This window comes from Petaurus breviceps, unplaced genomic scaffold (genome assembly GCF_028583685.1).
Source record: "Petaurus breviceps papuanus isolate PSGF00001 unplaced genomic scaffold, PetGlider_PUasm1.0 120, whole genome shotgun sequence".
In the NCBI taxonomy this organism is placed as follows: domain Eukaryota; kingdom Metazoa; phylum Chordata; class Mammalia; order Diprotodontia; family Petauridae; genus Petaurus; species Petaurus breviceps.
In genome coordinates this window covers 3,235,904-3,261,306 of record NW_027185627.1, presented here as the reverse complement: position 1 = coordinate 3,261,306, position 25,403 = coordinate 3,235,904, and the positions used below count along the sequence as shown (strand labels likewise).

Genomic DNA, 25,403 nt, shown 5'->3' with positions numbered 1-25,403 from the left:
GCCATCTTTTTTTTTTTTTTTTAAAGCAATTGGGGTTAAGTAATTTGCTCAAGGTTACACGGCCAGTTATTATTTCTGGGTGTGATGCTGAGTATCTGAGCCCGGGATTCGATCTCCAGGTCTTCTCAACACTGGAGCCGGTGCTCTTACTCGCTGAGCCACCTGGCCACCCCTAAGCAATTGGGGTTAAGTAACTTGCTCAAGGTTACACGGCCAGGTGTTTCTGGGTGGGTGCTAAGTGTCTGAGCCCGGGATTCGATCTCCAGGTCTTCTCAACACTGGAGCCGGTGCTCTTACTCACTGTACTACCTGGCCGCCTCACCTTCCTTCATGCCATCTTAACATATTACTAGACAAATCTTAAACCATCCTAAGTACAACTCTAATCTTATCAAGCCTCATTCACAAATATCTAATGATTCCTCATATCAAATACAGCTTAAATTCTTTAATCTGGCAATTAAGACCCTTAACCTTCCCAGCCTCATTTACTACTGCTTTTCTTTATATAACTTATGCTCCAGCCAGGCTAGACTATCTGCTGTTCCTCAAATATATCCTCCCCTTCCTACCTCTTAGCCTTAATCTAAGCAAAACTCTTTCCCCATCTCTAACTGTTCTTATCCTAATTGTATTTCAAATACCACTTCCCCATGAAGCTTTCCTTCATTCCCCATTGGAAGAAAACTCCTTTAACTCCTATAGCATTTGGGTTTTGTACTTCTCTATAGCACTTTTACCACATTCTAACTTGTATCATAGTTTTTTGTGTACAATTTGTATCTCCTTGTATCATAGTTTTTTGTGTACAATTTGTATCTCCTCCAGTCTTTTAGATCTTTGATGGCAGAGATCTTTGATCTATCTATTTGTCCTAGCATAGTGCCTTACATGTAGTACGTGTTCAATAACAATTCAATGAATGAATGAAGCTAACAGTACTGGCCTTTAGTATACAGAGTATCATATCTTCTTGTAGCTCAGCCCTGTGAACTCCAGACTTATTCTTTCTCTGCTTCCATGCTTATTCACTATGGGTTATCTGGAAACTACCATTTCCTTCTTTCACCAAATTCAAAGCCCCTATCTTCACTATTGCCATTCTAATTATGGCCATTATATTATGCTGTAACAGAGCCCTCTATGATCAACAGTTGGGGAGCTTCCTTTCCCTTCATATCATTTCCATTCACAGAATCTCACTCAACTTTGATCTCTTGGAAGGGACCTTAGAGTTCATCTTATCCTACCATTACCTAAACTGGAATTCCCTTTACTAGCAAGTGGGTGATTATCAGGATTTTTTCCCCTCATATCAAGCTGTCATCAACTGCTCTGTAATTTCAGTCCATTGTTCTCTCTTTTCATGTTATATATCAGGAAGAACTGAAGGAGAAAAAGACTAAAGTATGATTTTCAGAGTATGTATTTCTAAGTCTGGTTTCTCTTCGCTTCTAGTCTCTCCACTACCACCACCATTACCACCCCCTACACTTTACACATTAGCTTTTCTCTTCTGCATCACTTGTCTTCATTGGACAGTAGTAGGGAAAACAGTACCTGGGACCATCAGTTTCTTGCCTAAGAAATTTTGCAATGCTTTCTAGGTTCCTTCTGGCGTTATCATTTATATCCACATTAATCACTAGAAGGGTAAACAGTCATATGTTTTAAAAAGTGGGAGGTTCTTGGTTATGTCTGGTTATGTCTTCTCTTCAAGAAGACACAGACTTCTTATAACTATCACATAAACAAATAGCTGCCCCGTTACGGCTGAACTGAGTGTCACTAGTAGTTTTCTTCCTCTGATGCTTTTAGGGGCTCCTCTGTCACCTGACAGCACCTGTGAATTTGCTTTATCATTCCTTGGAACACATTCCTTCTCTGAACATCCCACTCTTTCTTCTTTAGGACAAGTTCCAAATTGGTTTTTAATTCCAAGAGTACAGTGGTCCTTTTTTTTCTTCTTCCTTCTCAGTGTTATCCCTTCTTTTAACCTCCAGAAATAAGCCAATTTTTCCCTTTGCCATTTAGACTGCTTTCCAGAATCCCTGCTTCTGGTTTTTTTTTTTTGGCTACATTATCATCCCTTTTAACCTGGAATGAAAGAACATTGCTCAAGACCCTTTACCTTCCCTTGCAGGAGGGAAATCAACCTATACTTAGAACAGGTTCTATGGTAAAAATAGAAACCTTGCATATTTAATGTTAAGTCACTGCTAAATTATTGGTGCCCTCCATCCTGATAGATACACTCAGCCTTGTTTTTCAGATTTCTTGTGAATGCTTACTCCTAGCCTCCTAAGCACTTCTATAAGTGCAATTTTTCATCACCTTTTAACAGTTTGTTATTCACATCCAACTTCCTTTCCTTTCCCTCAGCCATTTACCTGGCATTCATATGCAACTTCCTTTCCCTTTTCTCCCTAATCTTTTATTTGTTTAACCAGTTTGTTTTACTTATCACTTTATTTTACTTACCTTATTGTACCAACGACCTTGTCCTATACCCCTTCTCCTTGAGTCCTTCTTTTCTATTCCTTTCTCCTCATTTCTTGATCATGACCAGTCTTTTCAAATCAGTCACCTATTTCCTAATCCATTCTAGAATTTTTGCTGAAAATGGATATCAGACTCACTGGTTGCAGGCTCACAGAATCTACTTTCTTTTTCTTTTCAAAAAGTGTGAAAATACTTGCCTATCACCAGTCCTATAACACTTCTCTTAAATCCTCAAAGGCTATCAACAATTCAGCTATTACATCTTGTACTTTTTCATTGCCTTGGGATGTTTGAGGTAGCAGAGTGACATGTAAGTGGAAATGTCCTTCAGGCAATTAGAAATTTGGAACTAAATCTTGGAAACGAAATCATATACCACAGTTTCTTCAGCCATTCCCCAGTTAATAGGCACCCACTTTGTTTCTGTTGGTCTGCTATGACAGAAAGTGCTATTAGAAATGTTATTGTACGCTTGGGTCCTTTCCCCTATGCCTGTGACCTCTTTGGTGCGTATGCTGACTAATTGGTATCATTGAATCAAAGGGTACATATAGTAAGTGACATTTTGGGTTTAGTTCCAAATTGTTTCCCAGAATGATTGTATCAATTACTTTCCAGCTCTACCAACAGACCATTCATGTGTTTGACTTTCATGTGTCAGCTCCTCCAACAATTGCCATTTCTTTCTTTTGTGTTCTTTGCCAGTCATACCTGTATCAAGTACAACCTCAAACTTGTTTTCATTTGCATTTCTCTTATCATTAGTGATTTGGATCATTTGCAGGGTATGATTGCTGTTACCTTAGATTTCTTCATTTGAATACAGCCTATTCATATCCTTCGACCATTTATCTTTTGGGGGAATGGCTCTTATTCTTATGTATTTGTATCAGTTCTCTGCATGTCTTGGATATCAGACATATATCAGAAAAATTGCGATTTTTTTCCTCTAGTTAACTATGTCTAGGAGGGAGTTTCCATGCCATGGATTTCTTACACCAATGAAATGACATGGCTAGACCCCTAAAAATATTAACTGACTACCAAATGGAAGGTAAGAGTAAAGGAAAGATCTTATGCTTCTCTGAGGTAATTATTTTTAAAAAGAAGAGCTCCTAAGACAAACTGTTGAGTGGGGTAAAAATCTTTGCATCAAAATTTTCTGATAAAAGTGTGATGTCCACAATATGTAATAACACAACTTTATAAGGCCAAGAGTCATTCTTCAGTAACTAAATGGTCAAAGAATTTGAACAGTTTTCAAAAGACGAATTGCAAGCTAAGAAATCATAAAACATGGCTCCAACACCTTAACAAGAGAAATGTAAATTAAAATAACTCTGAGGTTTTGCCCTTGCACCAGTCCAGTTGGCAAATAGAATTAAAAGCAGAAATAGTAAGGGGCTATGGGAAGACATGCACAATAATGCATTGCTGGTCTGTTTTGGAAAATAACTTTTAATTATGTGAGAAAAGTCGCTTTACTGTTCATACTTTTCAACCCAGCTTTTAATATATACCTGTTGAAATGTTTGTTAATTTTATTACTGAGCATATATGGTAAGGAGGTCAAAGACACAAAGACCCCATGTAGTACCTACAGTCATAGCAGTACTTTTTAGTGCAGCTCAAGACTAGAAATAACATGAGTTGGATTTTAGGTGATTGAATAAATGAATGTATTTTATATACCACATATACTATGAGAAACTACTAACATAAAGAATTTAGAAAGCATGGGAAGACCTTTATAGACTGATGCAGAGTGAAGTTAGCAGAACCAGGAGAACAGTACATAAAGGCTACAATGATATACATGAAAAAGCATCTGAACTCTATAAAACTATGTTGCTCATTGTTAGCATCAGAGGACAAATGAGGAACTCTTTCCCTCTACAAAGAAACAAAGTGTAGGACAAGGGATATGGAATGCTGGAATTGTCAGATACAGCTGATATGCTGTTTGATTTTACATTCTTTTCTTCTAACAAGGAAGGATTCAGTAGACATGGGGAAAATGTATCATAAAATGATTGATATAGAAAAAAAGACATCAATGAAACTTTTTTTAAGCGAAAGATTTGCTGTCTCCTAGGACCCTGTTACTTTTATGTTATTTCTCCAGTGCTTCTTTTTGTAACTTGCCATCAACTTTTCTTCCTTCTACCCTCCCCAAAGAGATTACCCATCTGGTGCCTGTCAGTTCCAAACACATCCCTTTTGTCTAAAACTGACAGTGTTTGTTGTTTTTGAGAAAACAAATGTTTTGTTAAATCTGCTTTATCACTACAAAGATCTCAAAATAAAAGGAGTCTTTTTCTGGGCTTAGCTGTCTTAACTTTAAGGTTCTGTTCACAGAATTTTTTTCCTTGTCAAAAGTAGATTGCTTGTTCCTTCATTGTTTGTCCTTCGTTCTTGAAGAGGACTGTGACATCATGAAGGTGATGTCATGACTTGCAAGTGAATTGGATTTCAGTGAGGGAGGGCTGTGCAGAGTCACCAGTCTCAGCTCTCTCCTCCAGAGCCCTCTGGGTCCAGTGCTGGGATACAGATCAGGACGACTGGAGATGGCCCCGGATGCAGTGGGAGACCTTGGCCTTTTTAAGAAGCTAAGGTCATGGGGGTGGCTAGGTGGCACAGTCAGTAAAGAGCTGGCCCCAGAGTCAGGAGGACCTGAGTTCGGTTTTGGCCTCGGACACTTAACACCCACACACAAAAAAACTAGCCGTGTAACCTTGGGCAAGTTACTTAACCCCAAATTTCCTCCAAAAAAGGCAAAAAAAAAAAAAAAAGGAAGCTAAGGTCATTCCAAGGTCTCATTTTGCCTGATACAATGCCCATTGAGTGATTAAGGCTAGGTAAGAAACAAGGTAAAGAATTGTCTCTTGTAAATTACCTACTCAAAAAATAAGAAACAAAAACCCAGAATCAATCTGGGAAGGGAAAACCCTCAGGGTTTCTGGCCAAAACAGAAACAAGTGCTATTTATATTCACTCTGAGCCATCAAAAATAACCTTTAGCAAAAGTGGAGTAAATGATCTGTGGTTATATAAACTTAAATTCAAAGTACAATAAATTAAACTTTGTGTTCTCATCTTTCTTTTCCTTTTCCAGAGTTGCATTCTTTCCTCTACACATTGGTGACCATGTCTTTATTGAAGAGGATTGTGTGGTCAATGCAGCCCAAATTGGTTCCTATGTCCACATAGGCAAGAACTGTGTAATTGTAAGTGTTGTGGCATGAGCTTGCCTAAACATTCTTCCTTGTCTGCCCCCAACCTCCAAATTTCCCTTTTTCTTTTTTTCTTTCTTTTTTTAAAAAAAATCTCTGTGGCTCCAGTTACTCGACATTAAGGCTAACTGTAAGATCTATAGGAACATAAATTTTCCCTTGAAACCAATCACCCAAAGGCTTCACAGAGCAGGAGCTTCATTCAGATTGGGATTTGTAATCTTCCTGGAGGCAGATTAGAACTCCCTTTAACATTTAGTGAAAAGGTTCTCCAAATTCTAAACTTGTCCCTTACTCTAAATCTAAGATTTGTGGGTGCTGAAGGGATCCATTTCAATGAGCCATTAAATTGGGTGGGAAAAAATATTACATCTTTATTTTTGCTGACCTCTAACTGAAATTTAGTATTTCCTTCAATTATTTAAAAATATCATTTTGAGAAAGGGGGTCTGGGTTTCACCAGACTGCCAGGGAATTCTGTGACAAAAAGAAGTTAAAGCATCCTTGCTCTGGAGTGATGAAAACCCAAAACCCTGTAAGTACCCCCTCTAGGGCCACCATTTAAATTCAAAAGCACAGTTCAGTCTGTTGACTTTATTTGTGTGACTTTTTGTGCCACCATTTGAATAAACAAATCCAGGAGACATTAATTGCTAATCATTTCCAGTGATCACTTGCTAAGCATTTCAAAATTCTGAGGTGCCCTCAGCAGTAAGATTTTCCTGATTTCCTTTATTTGCTTTAAATATATCTATTTCAGTTTGTTCTTTTGGGGGGGGTAGGGTGGCTTTTTTGGGGGGGAGGGCAGTTGGGGTTAAGCGACTTACCCAAGGTCACACACCTAGTAACTGTTAAGTGTCTGAGGCTGGATTTGAACTCAGGTCCTTCTGACTTCAGGGCCAGTGCTCTATTCAATGCGCCACTACCCGTCCCCCCAGTTTGTTGTTTATTCTCTTTTCTGTAGGGTTCCTTGCATTAAGACATTGTTAGATATAGGGAATTCCTTTAGATACTTATTAATCTCCAAGCTATGTTCAACTTGTTATATTGAGAGAAGTAGGCTGTCACTATATTGGAAATCCAGAGGAGAGATCTCACAAGTGGAGGAAAACAGTAATTGAATAGTTCAGTTCATTCAAATCAGCAGTTATTAAGAACCTTCTGTCTACCATGCTCCATGCGGAGAAGTAAATCATAGTTTCTGCCCTTAAGAACCTAGAGATAATTCAGTTTGGTCAAGGTCAGTGCTTATAAAATTGGAGGCGGGTGGATATGTGTGGTTAATTATAGAATTAAAGCCTTACAGGTCTTAGTGTTTTAGAAAATTCATTTGGCACCTTGCCTTTTTCATGCTACATGTAGGATTCTTCCATGTTAAAGGAAACAAAGACAGCAACACAACCTGGAGCAGAGCGTTTAGGATGTTATTTGGGTAGAATATTAGGTCCAAGTAACTCAGCATTATGCTGAGTGAATATTCACATGTTTTCAGCTGGGGACATTTTATTTTACCAAGAAGTGTAACCATAGCAGAGCTGAAATGATAGCAGTGTGGGAAAGTAACTAATGAAATGTAGGACTTGTATTTCTTCTGTAAATACAAAATGGCACAGTTTCAGATGGTAAATAGGAACCTCTTTCTTCCATAATCCATGAAACAAATAAGTCTCATAAACCTCATCTGCCCCACCAAATTATACAAGTCGGGACACAGCTTAAACAGCTTAAGTGAAAGATGGCTGTAGTTTATCAAGAAAGTAGTTAATCCTTTTAAAAACTTTCAAACTCATGATGAAAAATGCTACCCGCCTCCAGAGAAAGAGCTGATGGAGTCTGAATGCACACTGAAGAATGTTATTTTTCACTTTCTTCCCTTCTTTTTTTTGTTGGAGTTTCCTTCCACAAAATGACTAATATGGAAATGTGTTTTACATGATTGCACATGTATAACTTATATCATTTTGCTTACCATCTCAGAAGGGAGAGCAACAAGGGAGAGAGGCATAGAATTTGCAACTCAAAACTAAGAAAACCCAAATGTTAAAAATTGTTCTTACGTGTAATTAGAGGAAAAAATAAAATGTTGCTTAAAAGATATAAATAAAAGTAAAAACTACCCTCAAGTCTGAGAACCTTCAACTATTTGTATACCTATAGTAGATTCTTGTATAAAAAATTTGTGAAATCACTTGCTGCTATGTAGTACCCACATTAAATTAAAGGGAATTAAAACAGTTACTGAGTTGGGAACTTGACCTTAGACAGCTTATGACTTTTCTTGCTAATTGTTCCTTATAATTACTGGGAAAGAAATGGAGAATAATAACCATCCAAGAAGCAGATGAGAAAACATTCCCTGCCTCCTTCATTTCCTGAGCTGTTTTCTGTTAATAAGATTTTTGCTTTTAGGGGCGACGCTGTGTGTTGAAAGACTGTTGCAAAATTCTAGACAATACAGTATTACCTCCTGAAACTGTAGTCCCGCCATTCACCGTCTTCTCAGGCTGTCCAGGTAACATGGGTTTTGATTGTTTTGGGCTTAATCTTTTTAATATTACTGTGGACCCCCCAATTCTTGAATAGCAGGCCAAGAAAACAAACACTTCTTGGTCTTTCACTCAAGATAAGCACCCATGTAGAGAAAAGCATTATACAACCATTGATATTTTTTTTTTTAGCAATTGGGTTTAAGTAACTTGCTCAAGGTTACACGGCCAGTTATTTCTGGGTGTGGTGCTAAGTATCTGAGCCTGGGATTTGATCCCCAGGTCATCCCGACACTGGGGCCAGTGCTCTTACTTGCTGTGCTACCTGGCCGCCCCCATTGATGGTTTTTTTTAATGTGGAAAGGACCCCCCACATCATCTTAGGATCATAGAATTCATAGATATGAAAGAGTTCTTAGAGATCATCTAGTCCATGCCCTGAATTTATGGATCAGGAAACTGGTACTTGCCCAAGTTCACACAGCAATTTGGTGGCAGAGTGGAGCTGGAACTCAAATAGCTTGACTCCCATCCCTTTATACAATCCTTCCCTACTCTGAGCTTACTCCAGCCTATGTATACGGACATGGTGTTTTTGGTAGGGCAGGCACATTCGACATCTGCTGACACTAGGAATGAGAATTTCTGACACAGAGCAAGAACTAAAATGAGATGGAGATGACCCAGAAAGAATGTAACGCTTTATACAGATTTTCATTAGGACTATTTTGTTAAGAAATCACATCTTCTCAGAACTACAGGGTTTTTCTTTATTTTGCAAATGGACAGTTAAACATTTAGATCCTAATAATGAAATAAAATTGCCCAAAATAATCTTTAAAAATCATAGGCTCAGGGGTGGCGAGGTAGCACAGTGAGTAAGAGCACCAGCCCCAGAGTGGGGATGACCTGGGATCGAATCTGGGCTCAAATACTTATCACCACACCCAGAAATAACTGGCCGTGTAACCGTGAGCAAGTTACTTAACTCCAATTGCTTAAAAAAAAAATCATAGGCTCTGAGCCCTTCCTTTACCTTCTCTGTTCTTTTTCCTTAGGACTCTTCTCTGGGGAACTCCCAGAATGCACCCAGGAGCTGATGATTGATGTCACCAAAAGCTATTACCAGAAGTTCTTGCCACTGACGCAGGTCTAGTACCCATGCCCCATGCCTCCAATGACTAGAACTCTAGGAAGGACTTTGGAACCAGGGAGCTTTAGGGGCCCCCAAGACCAGGATCTTGTGCAGACTACTCCCCCCACTTCTGGCTTTTTAAAAAATTTCTCAATCTTTCCAACTCTTATTTTCTCCAGATGGTAAAAGTAAAACCACTGGAGGAATTGTCTAGAGTGTTATGTTTAATTGAGATCTATTTATAGTCACTTTATTCCAAGCTGCTTTTGAACTACAGAATTATTTTTGTTTGATTCCGTAACTCCTCCATCCCATGGATGAATGGGTCCTGCTGAATCACACCAGGAAAAAATTCTCTTTGAAAGACTTTCCAAGGAAAAAAGTTACTTTGATGTTAAAGGAAAAAAATTACTTTGCTGTTACATTATATACAACCACAAAGGCAGCCTACCACCTACATGGACACATGTACAATGTATGGCTTTCTTGTTACTAAATAAATGCAGTCAGCTGCTGTGTTTGCCCGTTAAGTCCTGAAAAAAACAATAGGTGTTTATGAATTTTCAAAGTTCAGACATTTAATTGTTTGTGATCATTGTGAAGCTAAAATTGGGAAACAATGGCTCCTTTTCTCCCAAAGTACATGGAGCTATATTCAGAATTTGTGGCAAATACATGGATAGTTAGATGGTGATTGGAGAGCTCCCTGACTGCTTGATTTAAGGCCCTTTCACTTGATGTGAGAATGATAAAAGCTTAGGCCTAAAAGGTGTTTTCTAGTCATGGTGGAGGTGGCTTCAACATCCTGGATTCTGAGTCCTTAACACACCTGACCCTGAATCCTGTGCCCTACCCAAAGCTCTTTTGAGTGGAGATGAACTAGGTCAATGGTGATTCTTTGTTCCACAAAATAGCCCTATTGTATTTGGGCCGGAGCCCATGTCTTGTTTCATTAATGTTTAACATTTGTAAATTATGTTATTCAACTTAGGAGGGATACATGTAATAACGTGTAATTGATACCCCCCACCCCAGGTGGTTTAGAGAGCAGGGCTAACACCCTCAATTTGATCCAAACTGTACAATACAGACAAGTATTTCTGCATTTGGGCTTTCTCCCTGACATTTGCACCAACTTGGATATAAGCACTTGCAAAAGACTAAATGTTATTATTGATGGAGTTTGTTCATAGCACCTAATATCATTCACACCCCCTCAATTCTACCCTCACCTCTGGGTCTAGCAAGACATCACTAGAACCAAGGCTAGAGAAGATGGTTTGGTCTTTTGCCCTAAAAAAACAATGCTAAGATGGCATGTCCCCTGGGAGTTAGTAACTTTGAAATTAGTAGCAAAAGGAGCCTGTGTAACATATCACTTAGGGCCCCAATACTTATTAACTAGTTGTGAATTATACAAATACTGTATTGTGTACCAATAACCATTCAATGTAAAGCTTCTAGCTGGTTTGTTTGTACTTTTATGTATAAATTAAAAGCCTTTTAAATGGGTCAGGCATTTTGAAGGTGTGACTTTCTAGATATAGCTTTGTATATGCTTGAAAAAACATCTTGCTTCTAATTAGGTGCTCCTAATTAGGTAACCTTATCCCTAATTAGTAATTAGGCCAGTAATTCAGGATTCTCCATCTTTTTGGTCTTTTCTGGGGATTAGTAGGGGATTTCCATTTAGAAAGATTGAAACTGTAATTGCTACCACTTCCTCCACCTGCCACTTAGTGAAATGAAATCATAGAAACATAAAATCTTGAGAGTTTGGAGGGGACTTTAACAGTCATTTAGTCAAGCCTCCTAACATGGTATACAGTATTGCTTCCTGCATCAAGTTAGTGACTCAGCCGTTGCTTAAACACTTACTGTGCCAGGAAGCCTATTCCATTTTTTAGCTCTGATTTGTGGACAGATCAAAATAGGTCTGTTTTCTTTTCAGATGACAGACCTTCAAATATTCCTCTATATTTTGCACCCTAAGTAATGTCCTACCTTGTCCAATCTTTAGTTCCTGCTCTGTTTGATTATCTTCCTCTCTAAGATTTCTCAAGGCTGAACATCCCTGGTTTTCTTTAAAGGAAGTGGTTTCTTGTTCTCTCATTATCCTGGTTATCCTCTGGAAGAGTTCCAGTTCGTCAAGAGAGCTACCTATTACTTCCTTGGATAAAGTATAGCCAAGATATTCCTTGGAAAAAAAAACAACAGTAGCTATTTGACATTATTAACTTTTATAGAGCTTGTAGTCAACTGAAACCAACCGGCATATGAACTGTTTACCAACCAGATTTCCCCCAGCCTATCCTTCCTTGCATAATTGATTTTTTTTTAAAACCCAAATGAAGAGCTTTCCATGTATCTCTATTAAATTTCAACTCATTTTCAGCCCAAAGTTTATTTTCCCAAACAATTCTGAGCTTGAACTATTTTGATAGAATTCAGAAATGCTGATGTGGGTTGGGAGGGTATAAAATACCACAGTGATGAGAGGATCATGGATTACAAACTGGGAATGGACCCTAGAGGCCCTTTAAAACATTGTACAGATGAGGAAATAGGTCAGAGATCTTAAGTGACTTGTCCAGGGTTGCACCAGTAGTAATAGAAGTGGAATTTGAATCCAGGTTCTCCGGCTCTATAGCCATTGATTTTTCCACTATACCACGTTGTCATACCTTTGGGACTTATCCCTAGCTTGTGAAATCTCAGTAATGCTCTAAAAGGGTAAGGGAATTTTGGGAGAATCTGAAACAATATAGAGGAAATTAAGCCTTTTTCATAGAGAAAAATCCATTATCAGAATATTTTTGATAAATATATAATTTCATTTTTATGCCTTTAAAAGAAGTATGTCACTAGCATTTGCATCTTCACATGGAACAAAGTCATCCATGAAACAGGGTTCTGTAGAACACAGTTTGGGAAACGCCAGGGCAGACCTTTTCCAGTTTTGGTTTCATTTTTGTATCAATTATTCTTCAGGTACCTTGGAACTTCTTGTTTTGTTTTTCTGAAGGGAATGAGCAAAAATGTATCTACATAAATTCACGCCAAAAACAGTAGCATAGCAAACTAATTAAATTCAAGGCCCTGGTCCGAAGAGCTGGGAGAGAAAGTTGACTTTGACCCCTTTGTGGTTCTCATTCTCTGTGATGGGTTGACCCATAATGCTCTCGGTATAGAAACACATTAGCAAAACAGAAGTAAAATATGCCTGTAGTATTAAATACCAAGATGATACATTTCTCTGAAGGTGAAAATTTTTAGTCCTTTTACCTTAAGACAAAGTGCTTATAACCTTTGAATTTTCAACACTTCTGACAGCTTATATTTCACTGAGCTATTGCAGTGGGTAGAAGCTAGAAAAGGGCAACAAAGCCTGCTTAAAATTGTTTCTGTCCTCTTGGAGAAGATAAAAATAAAGAGGAAAAAGCAAATTTTGTGTAATAATGGAGGTTAGACAGTCATTTGTTTTCCAAGACATTTAAATTCCAACAGTTAAAATATGTGGTGACCTGAAGATGCATTTGTAATGTTTATTCACCAAGCATTTGTTGAACTGAAACTATGCCCAGCACTCTGCCGGATTGCTCTAGTGGATACAGAAGAAATAAAAGATATACTTTCTTCCCAGAGGGAGGTTGTAATAGTTGGGGAAAGAAGACCCACTGTCATAAATATAAATAGGAGTATAATATGGTAAATAATACATACTAAAATGAGTATGCATAGGCAGTAAGTCTTAGAAGTATTCAGATGAGGGAGAGATCAGTGGTTGGGGTAGTACTTCAGGTGGGCATTGAGGGACAGGGATTTAAATAGGAAAGAATGAGCAAAGAAACAGATGAGAATAAGTAGAACCTATTCATCATCTCACGGTGGAGACTAGTCTGACTGGAGCAGATAATTCAACTTAGAAAGTAGTACAAGTTAAGTTTGGGACCAGATTGTAGAGGGTTTTGACTGTTGGGCTAGAGTTAAGACTTTTTCCTTCGGGCAGTAGGGTCACCAAAGGCTTTTTGGATATGACACATTTTTTAAAGCAGGACATCCGATTGGAAATGTCCAGTAAGAGGTGTTCCCTCCTTTTTCCAGTTCTGGTTTTCTAATGAAGAAGTGCAAAATGAAATTTCAGGGTAGTTCTGTAACTGTTTCAGGGTCACCTAGTAAAAAACAAGATCAAAGCTAAAAATTTAGCCTTAGAGTTCCAGTCTTAGATAGGTTTCCTGAATTCTGGCCTTTTGTGGGTTTCTCCACATCAATACCACTCAAATTTCTTCCATGCCTTCAAGTTGCAAAGTGGTTTGACTCCACAAATGACTCCAGGCCAGGGTCTTAACTAGTTTTCAGTGAGGAGGGGGTAGATACCTTGTGTAGGGCCCAAGCAGCTGGGTTCTGGGTTGTTACATGTAAAACATGCCATCATCCCTGGCCCTTGACTGTGCCTCCATCAAGTCCAACCTTTTCATTTTACAGAAGAAGCAAGTTACAAGACTTGCTTAAGGTCACACAAGTTGTCCATGGCAGCTAGGATTTAAACTCAAGCCCCCTGACTTCATACCTGATGCTCTTTCCTTTTTACCATTGCTCCCTCCAATTTTCTTAGGAACCTGCTTATTTCTATAATAGTTTCTACTTTATCTAGTGATTGATCAATGGAATAGAAATACTTGCCCAGGAAATCCAATTTTCCTGTATTTGAAATGCACTTGCTTCTCACTATTTGAATTCCTGTGATGTGACAAATCAGTTTTGCTGTTAATGCAGTCTGTTAAATCACACCTCAGGTGCTATTACCATTACCTAAGCAAGACATTTCTTAATTCCAAACATACATACGAATGCGTGCGCACGCACACACACACACACACACACCAGTTTTGAAGTTACTTTATATTTGCAAAGTTCTTGTATCAACCCATTATGGTGTGTAAGTACCTTGAAGACAGGAACTGTTTTGTTTTTCTAGCCCCAGTACCTAGCACAGACCATTGCACAAAGTAAGCGATTAATAAATATTTGTTGGATTGAATTGAAAGTACACACAAGAACCTGAAGCAAAGCCCAGGGTTCTCTCCATTGCTCTGAAACCTAAGTCATAATAGTCTCTCTCCCTTCTGATGTCCAGTCTGACTTTGATCATAGCAGAAAACAGACACATTTCCCCAAAGTATTGCCATGTATTAATATCTATAACTTCAGTCCTAAAGTATGAGCTCTCAAGCTTTTCCTAGTGTTAAAAATTAGATGGATCTAGATGTTGGTTTATAAACATTAAATTTGCAAATTATTACCTTTTATTTATATAGCTATCCTATTGAAAAGGTTTGCCACACTGACTTTGTAAGTAGTAAGTTCCAGGGCTTACATTTTCCTTTTTCATATTCTTTTTACCCATGATTGGATTTCTATTAGACCTCTGGCTTCTGGACCCACACTGATTGATATCACTGCACTAATTCCTTCAGTCTGCACTTGGCTAGGTGGAGTTCTCTGATAAAACCTAGAGTAACTCCTTGTAGAAATATTTTATCTGATTGCTGCTGCCCCCAGCGAAATTTAGTTATGCCCATAATGCCTTTTTGGACCTGATTAGTAACTGGAAGATCCTAGAGGGACTCTAATGAGGAGAGAATGAAATTAGATTGATCTGTGTAGGAAACCTAGCTCTCACTTTAGAAATAATGGATCACTCCTGCAAAATTGTGCCTTCTGTGTATTGCTCTGCAGAAAGTGAAATGGTGGAAAAGCTTCAGTAGATGACCAGGTTAAGAATGCATTTTCAAGCTGTCGGTTACTTCAGCACGTATGTAAGTGCCCTGTTCACATGCTCCATTTCAAGCAGCCAATCACAATCAGTAATAATCTCTGATTATAAAACAGGAATGCTGGGGGATTTTGATTACATCAAGTACCAAGGGAGATGACTTGGATGAAAGAGAATGTTTGAAATTTGGGGGTGGGGGTAGGGGATGGTAACTAATTCAAGAATCAAAAAAAAAGCCAGATTGTATCTACATGTTCCAGGTGATCAGGAACATTCCCAAGGCTTGATGAAGAACCTGATGTTCTCTCCTTCCCCTTCACATTTCACCCTTCCTTTGGATAATTCAACCCTCCATGACCTAAATTAAACCTTTTTTTTTTCTGTCTTTTATCAAAGCAACCTGCTTAAAACCCTTTAAATTAGCCATTCTAACCTCCAAGTACCAGCCTACCTGGTTCTCTCAGAGGTTTCTGACTCCACTGTTCTCATCGCTTGCCCAGGTTGAGAGGATAAGGAATAAGGGGGCCAGGGAGGAGGCATTTTGTCTGGTTTCTGCTGCCTCAGGAATACTGGGCTTTACAGATCTTAATCCCTAAAGCCATCTTGGAACTGATTAGGTCCTTGGGGAAACACTAAGGGGAAAAAATGCACTTCAGTTGGTCTGTGTAAGAAATTAATTTTCCACTTTGAAAAAAATAAATCATCCCTCTATTGTACCCTCTGTGTGTGTTACTGATTCCTGAATTGCCTGCCAGAAGTAATATGAAAATTAGTCCCTTAGAAAGAATTGTAGTCACAACTCTGTAGCTAGCTCCTCTCTTCTTCACCACTCTTCCCTCCCCATAGGGAAAAGAAAAAGAAACTCTTGTAACAAATATAGCTAGCAAGCAAAATAGACTCCCACATTGGCCATGTCTCAAAATACTGCAGTGAGTGGGGCAGCCAGGTGGCTCAGCGAGTAAGAGCACCGGCTCCAGTGTTGGGATGACCCCGATCAAATCCAGGCTCAGATACTTAGCACCACACCCAGAAATAACTGGCCATGTAACCTTGAGCAAGTTACTTAATGCCGATGGCTTAAAAAAAAAAAATACTGCACTGAGTATCACTAAATCTTCCAAGTTTGTTTTTCTTTACAGTATTATTAATGTATAAATTGTTCTGTTCATTTCCCTCTGCATCACTTCATATATCTTCCCAGATTTCTCTGAAAACTGTCCCTTATATCACTTCTTACAGTCATTAATATTCCATTACCATCATATACTCCAGCTCATACAGCCATTCTCCAACTGATGAGCAGGCGCTGCCTTAAGTTTCCAATTCTTTGGTATTAAAAAAAAAAGCTGTTATATACATTCTTATATGTATGGGCCCATGTCCTCTGTCACCAATTTCTCTGTGATATCAGTATGCTTTCCAGACCATCTTTCTTTCAGTTTTCTTCCAACTTCTTTCCACTGACACAGGTTTAGATTCCCTTATCTCTTTAGATCTTTATCTTTTGTTTTTTACACTTAAGCATTTTTTTTTAATTTACTCTCCTGGAGAACTGGCTAACAGGGAGATTTGTTTGTACCTTGGGCATATATGAAAATTACTTGGTTATGGCAGAAAAAATCAAGCACTCCATGTAGGTCATGACAAAATCCTTGCTCCATACTTCCTGGAATCAAGATTCTCATTTCTTTTTTTTTTAAATAAGGAAAGTAAGGGTTCTAAGAGGCAGAGATAAGGATGGGTGCACTGGAACATAGAAGACCTTTTTTTAGGCAGTAGGGGTCAAGTGACTTGCCCAGGGTCACACAGCTAGTACCTGTGTGAGGCCACATTTGAACTCAGGTCCTCCTGACTGTTCATTGCAGTATCCATTGCATCACTAGTCTAGGGGCTAGATTCTCATTTCTTTTTCAATCTTACAAATAGCTCTTGTAACCAACTTCCCTGCAGAACTGCTACGGCAATCCACTTCATTAGCACTTTAATACCCAATTTCTTTCTTCCTCCAGTACCAATGCTCTTAATAAAGCTTGAATCTTTCTCCTGTAATTCTAAATTTTCTCCTTCAGCTAACGTCCTTTTTCTTCTCATCAAATCCTTTCTCTACACTTCCTCTCCCCAAATTTTCATCTTTGGCTTTCACACTTCCAAAGCCGCCTCCAAATCTCCTTCCTAATTCTTTTTCCTTCAGTTTGAGTCATAGAATAGATTTGGAGTTGAAAGGGGCCTTAGAGGTACTTAAGTACAACCTCTTCATTTCACAGGTGAGAAAACAGCCCTAGAGTGGTTAAATGACTTATCCAAGGTAGTGAGTGACCAAGTCAGGATTGGACCCCAGATTGTCTGGCTCCAAACCTTAATTCCATTATTCCACATTGCCTTCAACATTCACTCTATCTTACTTTCTCCCATCCAGCCTAAAAGCAGAATAGATTATTTACATTGTTTAAAATGATTACTATATCAGTGATACATTTGTAGTGTTTAGGTCAGGAGACAGGGATGTGTGTATGTGTGTGTTTGTAGTGGGGGGGTGCATGGAGGTGTTTAGGGAGGACTAACATCTTCTGTTTGAGGGCTTGCTGAGTCCCTTTTTTTTCACTTAATAGTATTTTCAATAACATGTAAAGAGTTTTCAACATTCATTTTTGTAAGATTTTGATTCCAAGATTTTCTCCCTCTTCCCTCCCCAAGGCAGCAAAAGCAATCTGATATAGGTGATATACATGCACAATGACATTAAACATATTTCCATATTAGTCATCCGTAATAAAGATAAAACAAAAAAAGTGAAGATAATATGCTTCGATATGCATTCAGACTCCATAGTTCTTTCTCTGGATGTGGACAGCATTTTCCATCATGAGTATTTTGGAATTCTTGTGTATCATTGTATTGCTGAGAAGAGCTAAGTCTATCATAATTGATCATTATACAAGTGTTACTGATACTGTGTACAGTGTTCTCCTGATTCTGGTCACTTCATCAGTTCATGTAAGACTTTCCAGGTTTTTCTGAAGTCTGCCTGCTCATCATTTCTTACAGTGCAATAGTATTCCATTACATTCATATACTTCAGCTTGTTCAGCCATTCCCCAGTTGATGGGCATCCCCTCAATTTCCAGTTCTTTTGCCAGTCCTTTTCAGGACTGTTCATCCACTTTTGGTGTCTACCTTTTTCACCCAACTCTCACATGTGACTCCAAGAAGATGTAGCATGCACAGTAGCCACACCTTGGTAAAACTGTCTGCCAAGATAGGCTAAGCCAGGTTAAGGGTAACTAACAAGACCTCAAACCTGTTGGGGTGATTTAGGGGGATGTCTGCTCCAAACATGTGAAGACTTCCCCAGGCAGAATGGGCACATGAGAACAATTTTTTCCAGTGGCTGTGAAAGTGGCAGAAGTAGGCACTGTAGAGTGCTTAAAGCTTGGCCAGAAATTGAAGACACCAACGTCATCCACTGCATCCAGGGCCATCACCAATCTTCTTGACTTGTCCTGCCAGAGCATTTGGATGACTCTGGAAGGAAGAGTGAGGCTGTTGACTTTGTGCAACTCTGCCTCAATTAAATCCAGTCCCTGTGCATGTAATCACAAGTGATGCATTGGTCCTTTTTGAAAATGAACGATGAACAAGAACAGTTAGGGAAGCTTTTATTATAAAAGGAAAGCTTTGAAGTGATATTTAAGAAAAGCCAAATTTTGATAGGTAGAAGAAAATTCTTAGTTTTCAGGAAAGCTTGAATTTAAATTCACAGGGACTAAAGTAGCAATCAGAGTATTAAAAGAGATTGGGAGCAGAGAAGAGTGCCAATTGATGGTAAATTTTGAGTAACCAATCAGGAATTTAGCCAGAATATAGGGGGAAATGGAGGTACTGACACCCTAGCCAATAAATTTTGGTAATAGGAGAACAGAACCCCTGAATTCAAAATAGTCCAGATTGCAGCCCATCCATATCCCCTCATTCTGTGTGGTTCTTGCATATATCCTGTCACCAGACTTCATAAGCACATCTACCCATTGTGCTAAAAAGTCCTTACTTCAGATATATAGCTTGACATTGGATAAACACAGGTTATCCAGTAGGTAAGATCTCTCCCCACCCCTGTCTGTCTCTCTCTCTCTCTCTCTCTCTCTCTCTCTCTCTCTCTCTCTCTCTTTCTCTTTCTCTCTCTCTCTCTCTCTTTTTCTCACCACCTGAACAGCTCACATCCACACATTTTTCTGATAATACCTTTTACGCCACTTTTTCTGTGCAGTTATTCATTAATACTGTGCTGCAAGTTCCTCATGCTCCCCATGCTTCCATTGTCCCTTGGGTTGCCTGCAACTTTTATTCTACATTGACAGTAGTATTCCATACTTTGCACCTACATCACATAACCAGAAAGAAAGAGTAGTATTAAAAAGTTAGGCCCTTGTTTCAGAGAGAAGTTTGTGGTCTTTAAAAGCACTGTGCTGTATCCCAAATTCATTCCAGTATGCTGTCATCTTCGTCAGTTCTGGACCAGGTCTTTGTTCATGTGCTTGCAGTGTCTGTCCAAGATGTATGCGCTTATAGACCAGGTTTATGCATCATCCATTCGACTGCATTATCTTTTCCCCAAATCATTGTGATTAGTGATGAGGCAGTTAGGAGTGTTTGAGACAGATGGAGCAAACAGGATGCATGATGTGAGATATGAGATAGAATGAAAGATGCGACCAGCCAGAAAGTGCTCAAGAAGACTATGCATTGAAGCCCTCCACTGTGGGCTTGTCTGTATGCATTCACAAAGCACCTTGGATTACCTGACATTCCAGAACAGCTCTTCCCTTCCCCCTTTCCTGTTCCCTTTGCTTATCTGCACGGACTATTTGACATTCCAGAGCAGCACCCCCCATTCCCCTTTCCCATTTTCTTAAACTGTAGTAGCTACCCTTCTCCCCCATCCTGTCATACATATACATATACATATACACATACACAGACACAGACACAGACATATACACAGACACAGACAGACACAGACATAGACATATACACAGACACAGACATAGACATAGACATATACACAGACACAGACACAGACACAGACACTAGACACAGACATAGACACAGACACAGACATAGACACCAGACACATAACCCGGCTCAGTGTTCTTTCTCCCATACGGAGCAGGGCCCTCTGGCTGCTCTGGCCTCCCATAAGGACCAGAGACCACTGGGTGTGTCGCCCCAATAAATGCCTTTACTTGACTTGGAGATGGTCTGAACAAATTCCTTCAAGACAATACCATAACACATGTGCTTATTCCTGGTCATTCAGTGCTGAAACAATGTGGCTGCACTTTGGAGGTAGAGCCATATTGCATATACTTTAGAATCACTTGTGAGTTAGTGGAAGGGAAAAGATGGGAGTGAGAAAAAATTCAAATGAGATAATGAATGAATTAAGGTCTGCAGGAATTGCACTGTTTTTCCCCCCACATCTATGCTGTGCTGGGGAGAACAAGTTGAAATAAAGGTCTATTTCCATTTAGGTGCTGGGGGGAGGGCAAACGTAAAGGGGAAGAAAGCCTATCCAAGAATCAAAAGCTGCCATCAAATTCTAATTCCAGGACCTGGAACACCCTTTAATACCTCAGGATTCTCAGAGTCCAAAGATTCAGAATCCATTATTACTGTACTCTTCTCACTTGCTCATGATCACCAGTTTTCAGCTACTCCCACAGTATGGGAATTGTACTGTCTTTCCTCTAGGCAAATCATTCACAATCTGAGGGTTCTGCTGCCTTCAGTAGTAGGCAGATAAAGGAGAAAGGCCTTGGACAAGATTAGGACTAAGGAGGAGCACAAAGCTAACCCTGGAAATTAAAGAATTGGATCTAGCATCTTTAGTATGTGTTTTATGCAAATTAAATTATACATGGCATCTTGGTGAAACTATCAATGCTGGTTATAGATACTGAAGAAGTAACAAAGTGAGGAAAGAAAAAATGGAAATACAGTTTAGATTTATAAATATCGGGCCGGCTAGGTGGCGCAGTGAATAGAGCACCGGCCCTGGAGTCAGGAGGACCTGGGTTCAGATCCAGCCTCAGACAGCACAAAAACTAGCTGCGTAGGGGCGGCCAGGTAGCACAGCGAGTAAGAGCACCGGCTCCAGTGTTGAGAAGACCTGGAGATCTAATCCCGGGCTCAGACACTTAGCACCCACCCAGAAACACCTGGCTGTGTAACCTTGAGCAAGTTACTTAACCCCAATTGCTTAGGGGCGGCCAGGTGGCTCAGCGAGTAAGAGCACCGGCTCCAGTGTCAGGATGACCTGGATCAAATCCGGGCTCAGATACTCAGCACCACACCCAGAAATAACTGGCCGTGTAACCTTGAGCAAGTTACTTAACCCCGATTGCTTAAAAAAAAAAAACTAGCCATGTGTCCTTGGGCAAGTCACATAACCCCAGTGGCCCTCCAAAAAGCAAAAACAAAAAATAAAAAGGTTTATAAAATACTAATTATTATTTATGTGAACAGTTTACCAGTTATATCTAGTTACTGTATATCACAATAGTTATACATATATGTAATCATTAAATATATATTTAATGTTATTAAAATACTAAATTATCCATCTCTGCTGAGCCCTTATGGTTTATTACACATACAACTCATAAGATGAAAAATTAGAAGAAATGTTGATTTGCAGCCATTTTCAGTAGATAACATGGCAACATTTCCCCACCTCAAAATACAACTTAAGTGATTTTGGAAACATGGTCACCTAGGATCCTGCTACTATGCTAATATGGTTCCTTGAACATTATGGCTCTAAGAACCTAGATGACCAAAATGCTTAGCTATACTATTTATCTCATAGGGGTTTTCTTTGTCCATTTGTGATTTTAAGTGACAGTACATGCCACAAGGTAGGAATCTTCCCTTCAGGACAAAGGATCCTATGGCCTGCAGTAATCAATTTTGTTTTGGGAAAGAAGTCTAACAAATAGATCCGTTAATAACAAGGTCCTAATACAACCAACAAAGAACAATTAGGCATTTTTGAGTCAGCAGCAGAAATCATTTATTCAATTAATTTTAATTAGCATTTATTTATTGAACACCTAGATGCCTTCCTTGACCTCATGGAACTTGAAGATCTAGTTCAGTGTGTGTGGGGTATGGGAACCCTAAAAATCTCCTGCCCCCCAAAATTAAAAGTCAGAGGTATCTTAAGAAAAGAACAGGAAGTTTTATTCAGTTATTGCGAGAAGAGGGCATCCCTTCCACCAGTATGAACCAGCAGAATGAGGTGTGCTACAGAAAACAGAAGAAGAATTTATACTCTAATGCAGTCAAGCCCCCTATCCTCTCCCCCCTACCATCTCTTCTCCAATTGGCTTGGAAGCGGGTTTACAGTCTGGGAGAGAAATCTCCTCCAATGATAAGGAACAAAGAAGCCCACCACTATCTCCCAGTGGCTGGGAGGCAGGCTTACAGTCTGGGCACAGAAAAAGGACAAAACAAGGAAATGGGGATAGCCAATCCAACTGTACCTATCCTTGGCAAACCCCAAAGTGAAAAAGGGGGAAATGCTCTAAGCCTAAAATTCCTGAAGGGCTTAAGGATGATTGACTGCAAGGGAAGGGGGGAAGGGTCCTAGGTTGTGTAATTTTCTAGGAAACCCAGGATTCAGGTCTGTCCAGTCTTACAAAAGTCTGTCTCTGGTTTCAAGATAGTCTCTCTTCCTTTTCCTCATTCTGAGGAGTCTTCACAGAGAGTGCAGAGAGAGAGTGTGCCCCACTCAAGTGGGTAAGATATTCTTTTTGGTTCAGACATGATTTCATTGGTTGTAGAGAACTCCCAGTAAGGAAACTCCCTCTATTTATGCACATCAGCAATTGTTCTAAAATTTATTTTCTTAAGACACTTGCCTGGAGCACTGAGAGGTTGTAACTTGTCCAATACATACTGTCAGTAAAGTCAAAGATGGGACTTGAAGATTCCGGTCTTCCCAACCCTAAGGCCTGCTCTGTCTCCACTATACTAGGCCCTCTTTTGGATTATATCCCTGTGTTTATCTTTATCTATAACTATGTCATCCACATCTATACATTTACGTATACATATTGACATACCCTTGCACACAAGTGAAAATGTAACTTTTTTATTGACGGTGCTGATTATAGTAAGTGCCAAGATGATGATAATACATACAGGCGAGGTGTTGTAGGAGTTCGAAGATGGGAGATACCATTTTGGTCTCAGAGAATCGGGAAAGAAGAGGTTCGTGGAGTAAAGATGAGCTGGATATTGAAGAAAAAGAGTGAGAAAATTGTGTATACCATTTGACCCAGTAATACCACTCCTAGACCTGTACATCAAAAAAATCAAAAAATGGGAAAAAGACCCAGAAGTACAAAATATTTAATGCAGCTCTTTTGGTAGTGGCAAAAAACTGGAAGCCAAGAAGGTAACCATTAACTTGGCAATGACTGAACTAATTATGGTATTTAAATGTAATAGAATATTATTACACCACAAGAAATGATGAAACAGATGGTTTTATAGAAACCTGGGAAGACTCGTGTGAGCTGCTTTAAAGTGAAATGAGCAGATTCAGGAGAACAATTTATACAACAATAATACTTTAAAAGCAAACAACTTTGAAAGACTTAAGATCTTTGATTAAAGTCAATGACCAACCGCCATTCAGATGACTGATGATGAAGCCTGCTGCCTACCTCCTGACAGAGAGGTGATCTAAGATGAAAAATGAGACATGTAGTTTTGGACATTGCTAATGTAGAATTTTATTTTTACTGAATAATTGTTATAAGAGTTTTTCTTTTTCAATTGAACGGAGGTAGAAGAGAAGGCTACTAAGGTTGGGATCTCCTCAGCCCCTCAAAAAGAATAAGAAGAAGAGAGATGGAATCTGACAAGCAGAATTGCTTTGAAAATTATATGTTGACTTTATTATATACTTTAAAAGAAAAATAAGGTATTTATAATAGCAACTTCATGTATAATCTACTCCTGTTCCTCCTTGTGTGTAAGAATGCTCATTTTATTTGGTGTTAAGGTCAAACTAAAAAGAAAATAAAATGAAAAAAAGAAGAATAGGAGGGATAACATTCCAAGCAAAGGTAACATTTTCAGAAGTGTCAAATTAGGTACAGAGTGCTGATCCATATTCCCATGGTCCTTAGTGCTGAGACTTTTCTAAAACAGATTGAAAGCCCTGAAGCCAGAATTGATAGAAAAAGCCCTTCCTTAGACAAATCCAAAACAAGTTAATCTCCAAAAACTATTGATGCTGACCACATGTTGGTTCAAAGTTGATCTTCACTGTCGACCTTAAACTGAAGTAGCCATAAGCAGGATACCCTATTCCTAATTCTTCATTCCTATAAACAAATGAGTCAAGTCACTCTTTCTAGTCTATGGAAGACTTTTCGTTTTCCTGTCATTTGGCTTGGTCACAATCAAATCAACACATTTCATGATAATGGTGGAATCTGTTGAATACAGCAAATATTTAAGTATTTCCTGATTGCAGAACATAGTGCTAGATGTCAAGGAAGACAAAGTTTAAGAAAGCCGTGTTCCCTGCGTTCATAACCCCAGTCTCAAAGACCATTGGTATTGGTGGAGATAAATGTCCCTAACCTGTGTGAAAAGCAGGATGGAATTGAAGCAATCGGGAGAGGTGAGACCTCTTCAGTTCTTTTCAAGGTTCCTCACATCTGAGTTGTCTTTGAGCTCTCTTCAAGCTTTGAGTTGCCTTAGGCCCCATAGTTTCTTCAAGTACCCTGGCTTCTGGTCTCTCTGGCTGCATCACCCACCTGGAATTGTGGCCCCAAAGTTACCATGGTTTAAGCTCCTATTCTTGTCATGATAACTTCTGAACCTGAAACTGAGGAAACATAACTCAAAGCAGAAATAAATCCCCCTGGCCCATTTCTCAGAGCTGGAAAAAGAAAGGGTAGATAAATCCCTCCTCTCTCTCCAGTCTGGGCACAGCAAAGGGGAATCCTGAAAAATGCAGCCAAAAAGATAGTGGGAAGAAAGGAGCATCTGGTTTTCCACTTTTAAAGATGCAGACAGAGTTGTGAACTGATCCAACCATTCTGAAGAGCAATTTGGAACTATGCCCAAAGGGTTATAAAACTATGCATACCTTTTGATCCAGCAATACCACTTCTAGGTCTGTATCCTAAAGAGATCATAAAAAAGGGGGAAAGGACCCACATGTACAAAAATATTTGTAGCAGTTCTTTTTG

General features: G+C 39.2%; 1 protein-coding gene across 6 annotated transcripts in view; it reads left to right on the top strand.

Moving 5' to 3' along the window:
• Positions 1-25,403, top strand: part of DCTN5 (dynactin subunit 5) — a 101,026-nt gene that overhangs the window by 23,442 nt on the left and 52,181 nt on the right. For 4 of the 6 annotated variants that reach the window (XM_069089406.1, XM_069089415.1, XM_069089379.1 and 1 more), the window contains exons 4-6: positions 5,618-5,729; positions 8,145-8,247; positions 9,280-9,371. In XM_069089406.1, the coding sequence (XP_068945507.1) occupies positions 5,618-5,729; positions 8,145-8,247; positions 9,280-9,371 (307 nt within the window). Of the gene's footprint in view, positions 1-5,617; positions 5,730-8,144; positions 8,248-9,279; positions 9,372-15,095; positions 15,176-15,392; positions 15,849-23,294; positions 24,386-25,403 lie in introns of those variants that run through there. The other 2 variants (XM_069089398.1, XM_069089426.1) reach the window with 2 other exon arrangements.